This window comes from Calonectris borealis, chromosome 2 (assembly GCF_964195595.1).
Source record: "Calonectris borealis chromosome 2, bCalBor7.hap1.2, whole genome shotgun sequence".
Lineage (NCBI taxonomy): Eukaryota > Metazoa > Chordata > Aves > Procellariiformes > Procellariidae > Calonectris > Calonectris borealis.
Window position 1 is genome coordinate 168,062,620 of NC_134313.1, and position 15,843 is coordinate 168,078,462.

The 15,843-nt window shown below is 42.4% G+C and overlaps 1 protein-coding gene across 1 annotated transcript in view; it reads right to left on the minus strand.

Moving 5' to 3' along the window:
- The window catches only part of OBSCN (obscurin, cytoskeletal calmodulin and titin-interacting RhoGEF), a 192,442-nt gene that overhangs the window by 50,676 nt on the left and 125,923 nt on the right, over positions 1-15,843 (minus strand). Inside the window, 13 exon segments of the mRNA XM_075140878.1 lie at positions 413-526; positions 2,193-2,370; positions 3,635-3,793; positions 5,120-5,284; positions 7,064-7,180; positions 8,420-8,579; positions 10,285-10,458; positions 11,188-11,270; positions 11,606-11,806; positions 12,549-12,688; positions 13,526-13,654; positions 13,957-13,985; positions 15,584-15,650. Of these exon segments, the coding sequence (XP_074996979.1) occupies positions 413-526; positions 2,193-2,370; positions 3,635-3,793; positions 5,120-5,284; positions 7,064-7,180; positions 8,420-8,579; positions 10,285-10,458; positions 11,188-11,270; positions 11,606-11,806; positions 12,549-12,688; positions 13,526-13,654; positions 13,957-13,985; positions 15,584-15,650 (1,716 nt within the window).

A 15,843-nucleotide genomic window follows, 5' to 3' on the forward strand; every position in this document is an offset into this window, starting at 1 on the left:
ACCTCCAAAGTGACTGTAAACACGCAGAACAGATCTTTACAAGGCGTGAACTTACAGCCAAGCTGTTTCCTCTGCAATACAGTAACGCTGGGGAAAAGAGTATGTCCGCACAGCTGCCTGTGCTATGACATGGAAACATCTGAGCTAGTTCAAACAAGTGGTTCATTTCCTAGACGTGTCTAACTGCCACAAGATGTGGAGTCATACAGGCTAAAAGGCAAACCTGAAAAAGCAGGGTATATCAGCTCACAGGAAGATCTACGTTACTTGGGTTGTTTAGTAGCTAACTTTAAGACTAGACTTGGGTGTCTCTAGGCGGTCAGCTTTTAGATTACCCACTAACCAATTAGCACAAAGCAATATAGACGGAGAACAAACTTGGAGGATGCATTTCATGACTTGCTGCTCATACCTTTGTACCAGCTGACAGATGGCTTGGGAGCTCCCGTGACTTTGCAAGCCAGCTTGACTGTCTCTCCCAGCTCAGCTGTACAATCTGCCAGTTCTTCCTCAAAGTCTGGAGGGACTGAAACATCAGAATAAGCATTTTAGTCTGGAGAAGGGGGGCTCTGTCCATAGGATGACTGCTGCAAAGTAAGGTAAGAATAGGTATAATTTTTGCAAATCTGTGAGGTTCAGAATGGAAAGCTGAACAGGAAATTTTAGCAGCTGATGACTTCCCAGGTGACATGCTGTCCTTGCTTATCTGAGACTAAATTCAGTCTGTCAAATGTCTGTTGTTGGCTATAAAGATGGGCCATAAAAAAAATGGGATTTGTTGCTGATCTGGAGGTCTTTTAGGCCATGATTTTAATAAGCACATCCATTATTCAGACACCACACAGCTGTTACAGTTAAGATAATTCCCCAATTAAAATGCACCCTTGATATCCAGACTAGTATTCTGTTGGTCTCCATACAATAAAATCTATGCTTTGTTAGGGGACTTTTATTTTAACTTATTACTACCATATGAAACTATGCAAAATTATTCTGATAGTCTTCCTCATTAGAACACCTCACTAAAAGCACAAAAATAAAATGCCTAGACTTGTTTTCAGTGTATATACACTAAAACCAACTCTGTTCTGGCATTTTAAGATGCCAAATTTCCTTACGCTGTAAAAGACAGCATTTCTAACTTATACTTGGACAATAAAGATCTAATATCCCTGCTGATAAATTTTGTGGATAGAAAATTGGTGGAATCTCAAATGACAGTAAGGACAAAGCAGCCTGGATGACAAGATAAAAATCCAAAGCAAACCCATGTGCCCAGATACAGCAACGTAAAGCAGAAGTCGAGTGGAAGATTTGGTACCCAGCAAAGTCACAGGGGGCTTTATACTGGTATGAGTAGGACTCTGGGTCAGGTCCCGAGACTACTTTTCCCACTGGAGTCTGATGCTCCTCGTGCAGTGGGCCAGGGCCTTTGTCACCAAATTCTGTGGTCATCTACCCTTCTGCAATCCCTGCCAGATCAAAGGCATCTCTACTGCCAACTCTGCAATTTGTGTTTTAGAAGTTTCAATAAAATGTTTCTCTTCTCCAGTGACGCGCATTTTCTGGGCTATTTTGCTGGAAAACAACATCCTCTGCTTATTGACAAAAACGTATGAATATGACGACAGGGAGCTGAGTAACCACTTCAGCCTCTGACTCTGCTCCTCCACCAAAGGCCACCCACATCCCTTGAAACAGCCAGGGATAGCCAGCTCCTCTCAGCTCATCAGCTTGTGTTTCCCACACTTGGGTTACAGACACTGAAGAGTAATTAGAAAGTTACTCATCTGCTCTGATATTCCTTCAAAATCTATTCAGGTCCTACGGGACCTCTGTTGTGTAAATTTAATCACTTCAGTGATGAACAGTCTTGGCTCTCTCGATGGTAAATGGAGTCAAACACCACTGTCCCACCCTGATAAAGGTGCCTTCCCCAGCTCCGGTGGAGGACCTAACGCTGCTATAATCACTCCAATTAAAGCTTACTGCGTGCTGTCAAGTCACGCGAGTTGTTATTTACAGCAGTCTGGGATGTGATTAAAGGAAAACCTCCAACCCTAGGTCGGTTTAAGAGGTGGCAGATGACCCTAGATGGTTTCTCTCCCTCTTTTGCTAATCTCCTTTCTTGAATCAGGGACACCACCCAAGAAAAAAACCGGGACGTCTGGGCTATCTGGGGCCATACTCACCCCAGACAGGCTCGCTGATCCGCTGCTGTATGCCACAGATCTCCTTCACCCAGGAGTTCTTGATATTCACTGTACGTGCCTGAAGGAGGTACTTGCGGACCAAGTCTTCCCGTTCGTGCCAGATCTCAAATGCCCGGTCATCCCCTTCCACAAGATCGTTCACATCTATGTTGTTCAGCTGCGTGACAGAAGGACAAGAAAGTCAACACACATCCTGTGTTCTTAGGGCTGAATTTCAGCCAGAACCTTTCCCACAACTGAAATCCCAGAGTTTAGGACAGCTCACATCTGGACCTAGCTTTTGCGAACCAGAAACCTGTTCAATCAAGGTTTGAAATAGAAACAAGTCTCCTGCTGCCACTCTGTACCCTCTTCAGTGGACGTGAGTTGTGCTATTCCCATTAAAGCTACATTAGATGCTCCAACGGCAAGAGAGATAATTTACACCGCTTTTAAAGATTTTTCAGATTGCATGAGCAACTCAACGTGGCTTTGGCTGAACAGCAGTCAGGGTCACTTTGCAATCCTTTCCCCAGTATACTTGACTTTCTGGTTACCAAACAGACATTTTCCTGGGAGTAATTATCACGTTTCAGGAAAATAACATCCAATATTAAAGGGTATCCCAAGAGTGGGACACGCTGCCCCTACAGTGCAGCGCTGTTGGGCCCAGGAAGAGCACAACTGGGGACAACGTGAAAAGAAATCACAGTGCAGGCACTCTCCGGACAAAGCATCCCTTTTTTTCTTGGAAAATAAAATCTGCCTATGAATATCAATGAGGAGAGAGATAAGGTCTTTCAGAAGGCCCTGACTGGGCTTGGTCAAGAACTCCATGGGTTTTTTGGTTGGTTGGTTGGTTTTTACTGGAGTTGAGCATCTACCGCCTTGGGAAAACTCTTTCTGCAGTTTCTTGCAGTTTTAACCTAAGACCTGAATGTCTGAAGATGAGCTGGTCAAATCCTCTGAATTTTTCCTTTCTAGACAGGAATTGGTGTCGGGAAAGGTCATAACTAGCAGAGAGAACCACTGGGAATGTAGCACATGACTAAATTAACATTTCCTCCAATTTACTACCAACATTACAGACTGCCAAAACCAAAGATCTACAAACGCTAGCAAATACTATAGACAGCAAAATTCACATCAGTATCACGTACTTGTGCAGTTAACTCAATGAGGTACCAGAGATGAATAAACACTCGTACGTGTAATCTCATTGCTGCATGGTAAAAATCCACCCATGCTTCTGATGGTTCCTGACATGTTTCTGACAGGTTTAACAGAGAGATTTTGGGATAGACATAGATTCTACTTGTGCTTCAGAGACTTTTGGAAACAAAGGAATAGCTCAAAAGGATTAGTGAAATGTCCAAGCTGGATATAAATGTGAAATTCTAAATGACAGAGAAATGCTCTAGGTGAGGATATAATGATCAGACCTTCATGATGTTCCTGAAGATGTAACTGTAGGTGTCTGTCTTTGTGTCTCGCTTTGGTTTGCAGATCACAATATAATTTTTGAAGAGGAAGACATGTCTTTTGTGTCCTTTCCATGCCATTCTAGCTCCTGGAGCTCCTTCCCACACAATGAAGTGGCCCTGATAGGAAAAAGAAGGAAGAGCACAGAATGATAAATCTGGAATAATTACCACAATGATATCTCACTATCTTTTTTTGGTGAAAAACTGAACAGATAACTAATGTTTACTGTTACATCATCACCTTATGTGTCTCTGTTTTATTACAGCACAGCAGATATTGTTTCTAATGCTAAAGGTGGTGCATCAGACTGACAGCACCAACAGAGATGCACACAGTGGTTGTCATTACATTGTCCTTTAAATGGTATTATTTGTTGCGAGAAAAATACAGAGGTCTTGTCAGGTAGGCACACTCTTGGAAATGGAAATGCTAATGGAAAATTGTATTTTGTGTGTTTTGCAGACACTTTATATGCTCACTTGGTCTCCTTCACCAGAGCAGGACATTCATTTCACATACTTTCAGACATATACAGCTCAGTTAGTGATATGGGTTCCCCCTTGGCGTCATTAAGGAGAAGTAAGCACTCTTGGGGTGTGATTGGACTCTTTTTCAGATGCCTAAATGTGGATAGATGAATGCCCACCAGAATATCATTGTAATTTAGCCTTACACTGTGATTCCCATGGAAGACATAGGATACAAACAGGCAGAGTAAATGACTTGCCCAGCATGACACAGTCTACAAAGAAACAGGAATTTGAGTGTTGAAAGTCCTAGACTATTGTCCCAATAGCTGGGTCACCTTTCCTCTGTGTTCCTAAAACACACATCTGTTTCATGAAGAACACCTGGAGAATCACACAGGTCTTTTGAAGATATATGAACAGCCATGGGAGAACATCCATAAATTGATCTAATGTTTTCACACGGAGCATATGCAACATATACTATGCTACCTTGTACCAACATCCCAGCAAACTAGGCTCTTTGAAAGAACTGTGTCAAATGAAAGCATGTAAATTGAAAAGGCCCAGTGAGCTTCTAGCACTTGAGGAATCAACAGGAAAACTCACTGACGCCAGTAATTTCAGGAGTTGGTCCACATAGCTTGCCAATAATAAGAGAGGAGGAGGGAAAAAGAAAGAGCTTTAAAATCTTGTGAGGGCCCAGAACAAATCTGTTCCTGTTTGATGAGCGGGTTGGAAAGGCAAATAACTACATTAAGTGTGAATTGCTCCGTAAGCGTCTATGCTCTGGTGCTTCAAACCATAATCAAGCCAGGAGACCCACCACCCACTTCTCTGAACAGTAAGAAAGACAATAAGCAAATACTCTTTTTCAGATATGATTTCTAAAGGAGCTTCTTGTAGGACCTGAAGCTACTTAGAAACTAGTGAAGGCAGGCATAGCACTAACACTGACCGAGAAATTCCAGTTACCTGTCGGATGGGTTCACCAAGGCTTTCCAAGGTCCCCGGATAATTCTCAATGAGTGAGACATGGAGGTTGTTTTCTGCTCTTCGGGTGAGTGCAGACACAATGGCATAAGCCTGCTCCAGCAAAGTGCAGTTTTGGCTATTTCTTGCTTTGTTTCGGATTAATTCCTGTAGATGAATGAAGAAAATGTTACTGGGCAGGCAGAAAAGAAAATACATTTCCTTGATAGCCAAAAAGTTTCTCAATATCTGTTCCAGCTCTTTTATTTGAGCAACTTTTATCCCATTCTTTCACCGTGTGCTGCTTAGCTACCCATTCTCACAGACTAGCCAGTCTGGCTTTTTCCTTACATCAATTGATATTAAACAAAGACAAAGTTGAAGCGAATACCAGATATGCTTCAGTGATTGAAAACCAAAAAAACCCAAAGCAATCCTAAATGTATCCATTGCATTTCTCTTGTGCTTACCCTGATGATACCATGAGGCAAGCAATTGATGTGGCAGGGTGTCCTGGTTTCGGCTGGGACAGAGTTAAATTTCTTCCTAGTGCTGTGTTTTGGATTTAGTATGAGAAGAATGTTGCTAACACACTGATGGTTTTAGTTGTTGCTAAGTACCCTGCTAGTCAAGGACTTTTCAGCTTCCCATGTTCTGCCAGGTGCACAAGAGGCTGGGAGGGAGCATAGCCAGGACGGCTGTCCCAACTGGCCAACAGGGTATTCCATACCATGTGATGTCATGCTCAGTATATGAATGGGAGGCGTGTTCCAGGAAGTAGCGATTGCTGGTTTTGGGCATTGCTCGGCAGGTGGTGAGCAACTGCATTGTGCATCACTCATTTTGTATATTCTATCATCATCATCATTATTATTATTATTGTTATTATTTTCCTTTCCTTTTCTGTTCTATTAAACTGTCTTTATCTCAGCCCACAAATTTTTTTTTTACTCTTATCCTTCCGATTCTCACCCCCATCCCACTGGGGGAGAATGAGCGAGTGGCTGTGTGGTGTTTGGCTGCCTGCCGGGTTAAACCACGACACAGGGCTAAACTAAGAGTCGCTATTAGATTAAAAACAAGAGAGGATGGGAAAAAAATGAAATGGCAGTTATCCTTTTCTTCCACATTTGCTCCTCTTCCTCTCTTTTAGCAATGAAAGCATGCTCACTCTCTCTTCCAAGAGACCCTTTGAAACGTTGGTGTTTGTGTGGAGGCAGGTGTTCAAAATTAGAAGGTTAAGTTGAACCTTCTTCAAACGATTCAAGCTGCTTACTTCTGTAATGCTAGAATACAGAAATATTTTGGCAGTCGTCTTTCTGACTGTCCTAGTGCTATTTCCCGTGAAAAATACCATTAAAAAAATGCTACTTTGAGACTTTCATTTGTGGTCTGGGCAAAACCTGGGATAGTAGGACAGATGAAAACTTGAAAGACGACATATTTCAGGATGGCAGAATGAGGCAAAGCTTTTCAGAAAACAAAAATTTCATCTTACTATAATGTCAGTATAAAACACAAGGAGAGAAACTGGTAAGTTAATTTCTCACACATTGGAAATTGCTTATTTTTATAACATACCTGTTGCTGAGTGTGAAGGAAATTCATACTTGTCATGGATATATACATGCATACATTCATATATATATGCATATAACATACATATTTTTATATATGTATATGCATATATTTAAAGATCATTCAGATAAAGCTTGCTGGACTTTATGGGGTTGGAGACTGTGAACCTCTACCTGGATTTACATTTTTAAAACTATTTAGAGAGCACCATCACTGGTGATGATTACTGTCTTTCTTACTTAAGCAGCTTTCAGTTGCATTAGAAGAAAGCCAAGAAATATGAAATAAAAATAAAATATTTTTCTACACAAGCTGCACAAAGCAGAATATAAACCTATCAGGTATAAGCATATAACAAAAGCTTTTCACCTTGATTATAGTCTGGTACTGCTGGATCCTGTTTATGGGTTTTTCCAGGTAGTGCTGCAGTGGTGGGATAAGTGGCTGTGAAGGATCGTCATTAGTTAAAATTTCATCTGTGTATCTCTGAAAAAATACAGAGAAGAATGAGGAAAGGTTGTTATAAAGAACAATTGAAAAGATTACTCCCTGGAAAATGCTCATATGATGCTGGTTCATCGACCTAAGTCAGCCAAGACTGGCTAGCTCTACCAGACCTTACTACCCCATATTTTGGACGTCTGTAGCCCTCCCCCATCCTTTATCAGCTTTATCATTTTAGACTGCAAGATGTCTGAAATGCTGAATTTGTCTGCTTTTCCAGTGCAGGACTGACTCTGGGGAAGTGTGATCCAAAGCTCGCAGAACCAGATGGTGTAACAGGAAAAATCAGTCGCGGGGTGGAAGGGCAGGAGTGAGTGAACCCAGTGCCAGCAACTGGTACCAGACCTCGGTCGAGAGTGGTCCGTGTAATTGCAGTACTAGCGACTGGAGCAAGTGAGGGTCTCGACACCGGCACCTGGAGCGGGAAGCACAGGTCATGGGGTCCATGTGCTGGGACATCAGCCACTGAGCTGGATGTTTATCCTTTCCACTGACCTGCTGCACGTGGGTGCAACTGTGTGCAATTCACCAGCAAACTTCAACCCAGACTGGCTGCAGGTAGGAGACCCAAGATCCAGGCATGGATGTTAGGGAGGCGGAGAGCTTGTGCTGATAATTTGAGGGATCTCTGAATGTGGGGTGAGTGTGAACACGTGCACTTGTTTTCTAGCGAGCATCAAGCTGGACTAGCTGGTGAGCAGGAGGCTCATGGAGAGGATAAAAGTGCTCAGGATCTGGGCAGGGGTATCGGATGGGCAGGGGAGCCGTGCTGCTACTCAAGGGATCCATGCACACGCATCTGCTCACGATCTGGAGTGTTGTGTGCGTGTTTTCACTAGTGAACTTTAACCCTGAGCAGCTGGAGAGGAGAAACAGGATTTCCCTATCTATACTAATATTTTATGTGAGTTCGTTTCGTCTTATAATGTGGTGGCCCTTAAAACATCCCTTAATTACAATTACATAATCACAGCCACATTCATATCTGTATAATCTTTATAATATTCATAAATGCATAAGCATACGTAAATATGTTCAATATTGATTGTACCAACCAGGAAGAGCTAGAGAGTGAATACAAAATTATTATATTTAGCCACGATTTCCCACAAAAATACTTAATAATCCTTTTCAGGATCACATTTGTGATTAATAACTACATTTCGTGACGCGGTGGGTTATAGGATGCATGTTCAGCAGGTACTTTGGTTACTGTTTTACCTTGTAGAAATCCTGGACAGCTTTGCTGACAACAATCGACTCAGCCTGTACCCTCCCCACCAGGTACTGGATGTATTTATTAAACTCTGTTTCGTGCTTGATAAAGCACATGGCCACGTCATCATCAGTGTCACATCTCTGCAAGCCTCGGAGGAAGACACTATGGAGACAAAGAAAAAAGGACATCTAAGGAGAAGGTGATGGAATGAGGCTAGAACACAGCCCCAGCAGCCAAACTTTTAAATCAGGCAATTTCAGGTTAACACAGATTAAAGGAAACGACTGGGGGAAATGAGGGATGTTGCCACATTAGCATTAAACTTCTCAGTGCCTCTTCATCCAACATGATGCTGTCCCTCTTAGCTTGAATGTATGAAATACCCTGCAAGGAAGGTAGGGATAACTTTCAAGGGCTTAGCTCAAGTTGGGAAGTTAACCCCTCCCAGATGCTTATGCCTCAGTTTAAGGATCAATGAGCCATCCGCACGAGTGAAGACAGAGATCCCTGCTCTGTTTCACAAAGGTTGTTGAGACAGGTTCACATGCAGAAAGATTTTTAGCAGTGTCGGCAGCTGATGACGTGCATCATCTCTCGCAGTTGAAGTTACTTTTGGAGAAAAACAAAAGGAGAGGGAGGGAGAAGAGAGAGAGAGGGAGGAAAGAGAAGGGAAATCTATTCTTGTGGCCCAGCCAGGAGAAGTGCCAGATGTCCCACATAAGCGTCCTCCCCATTGCAGAATGGCTGCCCCCCACAATGCTTTTCCCAGAGTAACCATATACTTTTCATCGCCACCTGCTCAAACTCCGTATTGGTTGCTCCTGCCTACGATGCTGCTAGCACTGATTGGAGCACACGTTGATCGAGGAAGATCCTGCACGCTCACCGGTTGTTGAGCTTTGTGCGTGCAGATTATTGTCCCCCCCTTAAGTAAACCAAAAGTTAGGACCACAGGGTAGGAAAATGAGGAAGAAAGGGTGATTCTCATGCTGTTGGCAGGGACTTCCCATGAGAACGATCACTTCCCATGAGAGCAAGCGTATCAAGGTGCAAAAGGAAGCCCCTTAGCAATGGAAAGCCTAAGGCACGTAAGACATTGTACAACACCTCCTCTCCCTGGCAAGTAAAAGTATTTCAGCCTGGACCTTGGGAAGTCACTTTGTGAGCAGCAGATCTGCAGTAAATCCTTCCTTGGAGTAGGCAGAGGCATTGTGCCACGGGGTTGTACCGGGGCAGCCTGCTACAGCTGGATGTGTTTTGAATGCATGGACGCTGGCATCGGTTTTAGATGAACGTGTGTCTCTATGAAGACACCACTGAAGTGCCTGTAAGACCATGCTGCCTTTTTGTAATCATTCACTGTTTCTCAGTTAAATTCACTTAAAAGGGTAAGAAATAAGATGGACATATGAAGCTTTGAAGCTCTGAAGGGTATTATGGGAGTCCCAACCCTGTGCTCTCACTTAAGCTATGCCATCATTTTTCATCCCAAAAGGACCATCAATTCCCTGGCTCAACCTCAACACTGCCAGTGCTCCACATCCTTCACAGTAATAATAGAATCATAGAATCATTAAGGTTGGAAAAAACCTCTAAGATCATCAAGTTCAACCGTCAACCCAACACCACCGTGCCCACTAAGCCATGTCCCTAAGCGCCTCATCTACACGTCTTTTAAATACTTCCAGGGATGGTGACTCCCACCACTTCCCTGGCAGCCTGTTCCAAGGCCTGACCACTCTTTCAGTAAAGAAATTTTTCCTAATGTCCAATCTAAACCTCCCCTGGCGCAATAGTTACTGTAGCTCTGACACCAGGTATGTGAGCCACACTTCGGTCCCAAATGAAAGCACGTGGGAATGCCCACCTGGAATGGAAGCGAGTAATGTCATCGATATTTCTGAAGATGGTGGATTTCTGGCTAGCGACAGCTCCTGGGACATTGGGACAGGTCTCAGTGTACTTAAGGTGATGAGTCTGGAGGAACTGTAGATCTTGAATGTAATCCTCTTCTGAGATCAACAGCTCTTGAATAAGAACACTGAAGGGAAGACAAATAGGCAAAAATAAATCACAGAAAAATCATCACAATTATCCTTGATGTGCTGAGAGACTTTTAGGCTCTAAAGTAGAGATATATGATCAGAGGAACAGACTCCCTGGAGTGTATTGACTAGATCCCCTCTGACCATAAAAGGAACTTAGACACTGCTCATGGAGTGACACCTACCCCTACCTTACAGACATCTACTGTTAGGGCAGATAAAACAGACCATGAGCAAAAGGATCTATGTAAAGTAGACAGTAGCAACTTCAATGCCACTTCATGCAATCAAGAAAGCAAATGTCCACACTCAGTAGTGGGCTGCACTGCAAGGGAGTAACGCAAGGTTGAGTGCTTTCACTCCCTCTTAGACATCACCCTCAGATATAGGGCACCCCAAAGTAGGAGGTACTGTAATTTAGGATTTTGTGATATCAGAGAGCTTCCAGAATTACATCATGTAAACCCCTCCTTTCAAGCCAGCCAATATGATTTAGATTGCCTGGAATTTTCCTAGGCTGAAATCAATGGCAAAACCCAATCAAAGATCACAAATTACAAGTCTGAGAGAATCAAGGGCTTGTTTGGTTCTGGGAAAGGGGAGGTGGCAGGACTCAGCAGAACAAAAACAGTGACTCTGGCAGGAGGGACCTTGATGCCAACATTCACGTTCATTCAAAAGGCAGGAAAACGCAAAGGTGCAAATACCAAATGACACGAACTCACCTTAGCTTCCTTTTATATTCGTCTTCAGAAACAAACTCTCCAGGGAACTCGGGAGCTTCCATTGTTCCCCACTCTGGTGACAACTAAAATACAAGAAAAAAGAAACATTATTCTTTTGAGTTACCAGTGCTCTTTTCAATGCACACTGAGGAATATCCCTCTGTGTTCACAGTCCCTTTCAACAGTTCCTAATCCAGTGTGAAATTTCTTTTTTGCTGGAGGATGATTGGGTCTTTCAAACCCAGGCACCGTGCACACATACGGAAATATTGCCTAACCAAAACATGAAAAAGTCCAATCGTGTTACAGACCCCTTCAACAACCTCCTCACGCATCACTCCTTGCAAAAGGGATGGCTCTAAACCGCAACAGGAGCAAGTAATTTTACATGAAAAATAAACACAGCGTGATCAGTCACCTTTAATTTCTTGTCCAGATAAGCTGGAGATACCCAACCCTGTCGAGAGGGGCTAGACTTTGTGGGTTTAGTCCTGACCAGCCATTTCAGAGGATGAGCTGAATCAAGGACTTCCACATATTGGCCTTCCTTCAAAGTGATGGTCTCCCTGTCAGGCGCAGCGGGCAAGTAGTCAGCTGTGACCATGTAGACGTCAAAGATCTGCAGGTATGAAACCACAGTTATTTTGTGCTCTTAAACAAGAGTTCAGTAACACCAGCAGAACATAAGTGCCTGTCTGTGTTTAAGGTTTGATTCTCCAGCCCTTGATCGGCAAAGAGAATAACTGTTTGCTTTTTGCAAGTGGAAGACTAAGTCTCTAGGAGGCTCAGGACGTGTTTTCAGAACTATCTATCTGAGGTGTTTTGGATTTACACCATGAAACAGTGGATTTTTCTCCCCAAGCAAAACAAACAGTGGTCCTGAAAATGTCAAAATAGGTTAACAGGTTTCTAAAGTTGTTGGTTTTGTTTTTGTTTTTTTTTTTTTTTTTTACAAAGTGTTTGAAATGAACACCCAAAAAATTTCTAATTTCTAATTTTCACAGAATTCTCATTTTTCTCATGAAGAACTTCTCAACAAAATTCTTCTGACCAACTCTATCAGAGTTGGCCACAGAAAATCAAGCTCTGACTTTCTGAAGCTCAGCCATGAAAGCAAAAGGTGCCAAATACTGGATATGTTTTGACCATGTTGACTCAAACAATTTGTTCCAGATCACACAGTGAGCATCAGAATTTGATTCTCTGTGCTCTGTATCACAGACCCAATTTTTAACTACTAAATATACCTACTAAAGTGAAGTACATCCCTAAAGGGGATGGAGATTCTTGAACCATAGGAGATTGGTCATTCTAAGTAAACTTTTCTCCTTGTGTCAAACTTGTCCATAAAGATATCATACCTCCCCTCTGGAATCCCCATCTTCAGATTCAGAGGAGGACTCCTGAGCAATGGATGAAGGTCTGGATCGTCCATGGCGAGGAGATGCAGAGGGAGTTTTTGATTCATCATCACTTTCTGCACCTGGCACTCGAAGTGTAGCTAAAAAGCAGAGCAGCAGCAAAGTGTGAAATAAAGATCTCCAGTTTGAACATGAACCAAATCTATAATAATTTTCAATTTCATAAAAACAAATATTCCGTAGGAAGAGCATTTGTAGTATTTAGTGTGATCTCCTATTGATATTTAGGATTAAAGAAATAATTGGGACTTTTTAATACATGAGGTTGCATGCCTACTGCACGTATTGCCACTGCACTGCAAGAGTATTTGTGGGCGAGGTAATGCCTCTATTTTTGCTTGAAGGTAAAATTTTACTACAAGATAATCAGTATATGATACACAAACCAGGATTTTTCATTCCATTCAACAAATCACTGGATTACTGCACAGCTGTGCAGTTTTCAGCCTCAACTTGATTTTAAAATCCCATTGTGAGCTAAAACTTGAAGATGTGGGAAGTTCTCAAAACAGGATTGCTTTCAGACTCAGGAGTGATGAATATCTGACGAACTCAAAATACCTAAGATGTTCAAAATGCACTTCCATTTTTACAACTTGCCCTCCACTCTAAAGCTTACAGTTACTCCTGCTTATTTAAAGAAACACTGTATGCATAAAATGGACACTAGCCATCTTAGTTTACTGTAATAGCTTTTTTTCTAGTTCAAAACTGTAGACTGAGACATGCAGTTTGGATGGACTTTTACTAAAAATTCTTAGTTCTAAGCATCTACAAATGTTCAAATGCTTATGCAGGATGACTGTCTCAAAACTTGCTTCATAAACCTCACTGATATTTAAAGTCCAAATGATACCTAAAAAAAAAGATTGTATATTTTTCTACACTAGTTAAATTGTGTTTGCCAGGTTCCTTACCCTGACTTATTTTTGCAGATACCATTTCTGAGATACGCGAGGTGAGTTTCTGGAAGAACTCTTCTGAGCCAACATCAGCTAATGAAATAGGGCTTTTGGGTACACCTTCTCTACCAGCTTCAACATAACCTGGAAAAGAGAGATTTTTCTAGTAAGCAGGCAATGTCATTGGAAAGTCATCTTTTTTGAGTAACAAAAGCTTCTGTGGAAGAAAGGTTTAATTTTCTTCACTTCCCCTGTTTTTAAAATTGTTCTTGCTCACATTTCATCTAAATAATTCACCCTTGAACACAGACGAGTCCTGAAAAGTCCCAACATTTCAGGCAGTTTCAAGAAAACAGGACAAAAGTATGGTCATCATGAAATACATAGACAATCTCAGCTGTAGATATGAAGGGCAGGAGTAGGAGAGAGAAAATAGCTTCTCTTACCTTCTCTTGTTTCAGAGGGATGAATAGCTCTGAAAAAGAAAGAGTAAAGCCAAGTTAAAAGTTAAAATAAAATGTATAGTAAGGAGAGCTAAATCCTTACTAAATCCTCACTAAATCCTCCTTCTAACACCTTGTACGTGAAGGCTGGGAATATCTAAGTTAGGACTCTCGTTTGGTCTGCAGGTGCTGGTAGCCGATATTCCCCAGGACCACTATAAGAAATGAGGACTGGGGCACCTGGCTCATATGGGCACAGAAACACTTGGGTGTCTTAGTCCTTGAGCCAAATCCCATCTGAGAATTCTCCTTATTCCTGACTTTTTTTTCCAAACTTTTCAGCGTGAGAAGACCTGGCTGCTCAGGGAGGGGCTTGCAGAACAGAGTAGCCTCCATCTCCCTGGTGCTACTGGGACTTTATTCCCAGCTGACACTGAAATAAAACTATTACAGTTGGAGACGTTATGTCAAGCAAGTCTCAGTCAGATTTCAGTGAACTGAAATGCTCAACAATTTCCAGTGGTTTCATCAGGAAACCAAGGACTGGAGAATATGCAGAGGCTGTGGTCCTGCCAAGAGATCTGCTCCCAATACATCAGGATGTCCATGTGTTGGGGAAGCAAGCTGACTACTGGTACTACCTTGGTTTTGAGGTCCAAAGAGACCCTTGCTACGCTGATAGCTTTTACCAGCACCAAATTCATTCACGCCAGCAGGAAAAGGGCAGGAGACTATATTGTCAACACTGCGTGAAAATGGCTTCACAGACCTGAAGAACTACCAGCATTTGCTTGCATCTGATGAAGAGCGTTGTGGTGTTTCCCAACACTACAGCTCTGTCAAAACACCTGACGTCAACATCTCTGCTAGTCCCATGTTTTTTGGAGGCGGGATATAAATTTTCATTGCACAAGTGGGTCTGCCCTAATTCCCTGTTAGTACATAGGAAGCAGGAGGAAGCTCACTCCACTTGATATATCATATATATCACTAAGTATGCCTAAGAGAGCCTGGGCACATCCTTGGGAGAAGTTGCAGTGGAATAGCTGAATTCACACTGCAGCTTTCTTCACTTCCTTCACACTCCAGAGGAAGACTGGTCAAGCCTTTTAGGCTAGACATGTTCTAGAATCTCATGTGTGTTCAGGTGAATACCATCTTGCAGACTGTATGTGCCTAGCATCCAAGCCAAGAACGGCGAATTGAGGAGGTTTTTCTTCAGGCGCATTTGTAAACAAGAAGTTTTTGAACAGACCCTTTTCATTTACTTCTTTTTCTGTGAAGCATCAGTGTATTTCAATGTTGGCAAGTAACAGTCAGACCTTGACCCTGTGAATTTTTTTGGCATTTTTCTTAGGCGATGAAAAAGTAGCAAGAGTTTCATAAGATCTACCCAATTTTTTTTTTGTCCTTGTTCCTATCCTCCCTAATACTCAAGCATAAATGTCTGACATTGATACTAGAGTATTTACAGCACTTTCCATCTTAGGACCTCATACTATTTTAACCCTGGTGCTGAGACATGAATATAAGATGTCCAAAGTGAACATTGCCTAAAAGTGACGCTTGGGAACTTCTGCAGGGTGGTACCTGCACTGCTCCACTTCAGCTTGGGTGGCCAACCACTTACCCCAGTGTGGTCATGATGGCTTCTGACACCATCACGCGCTCCTGGGTCAGCACTTCAGCCTCTTTCACTGCAAGATTAGGGTTTATCATTAGAAGACAGACGGTAGGAGATGTTCTTTTTCTGTATTTAATGTAGGCACATTGTCTAGACATGGATTACTGGGAACACTGAATTTGCCCTGTTAGCAGCTCCTGACCTGAGATACATACTCCCGTTCATATGATGCAAACAGTTTGCTCCTCTCCCTGTTCACATAGGTG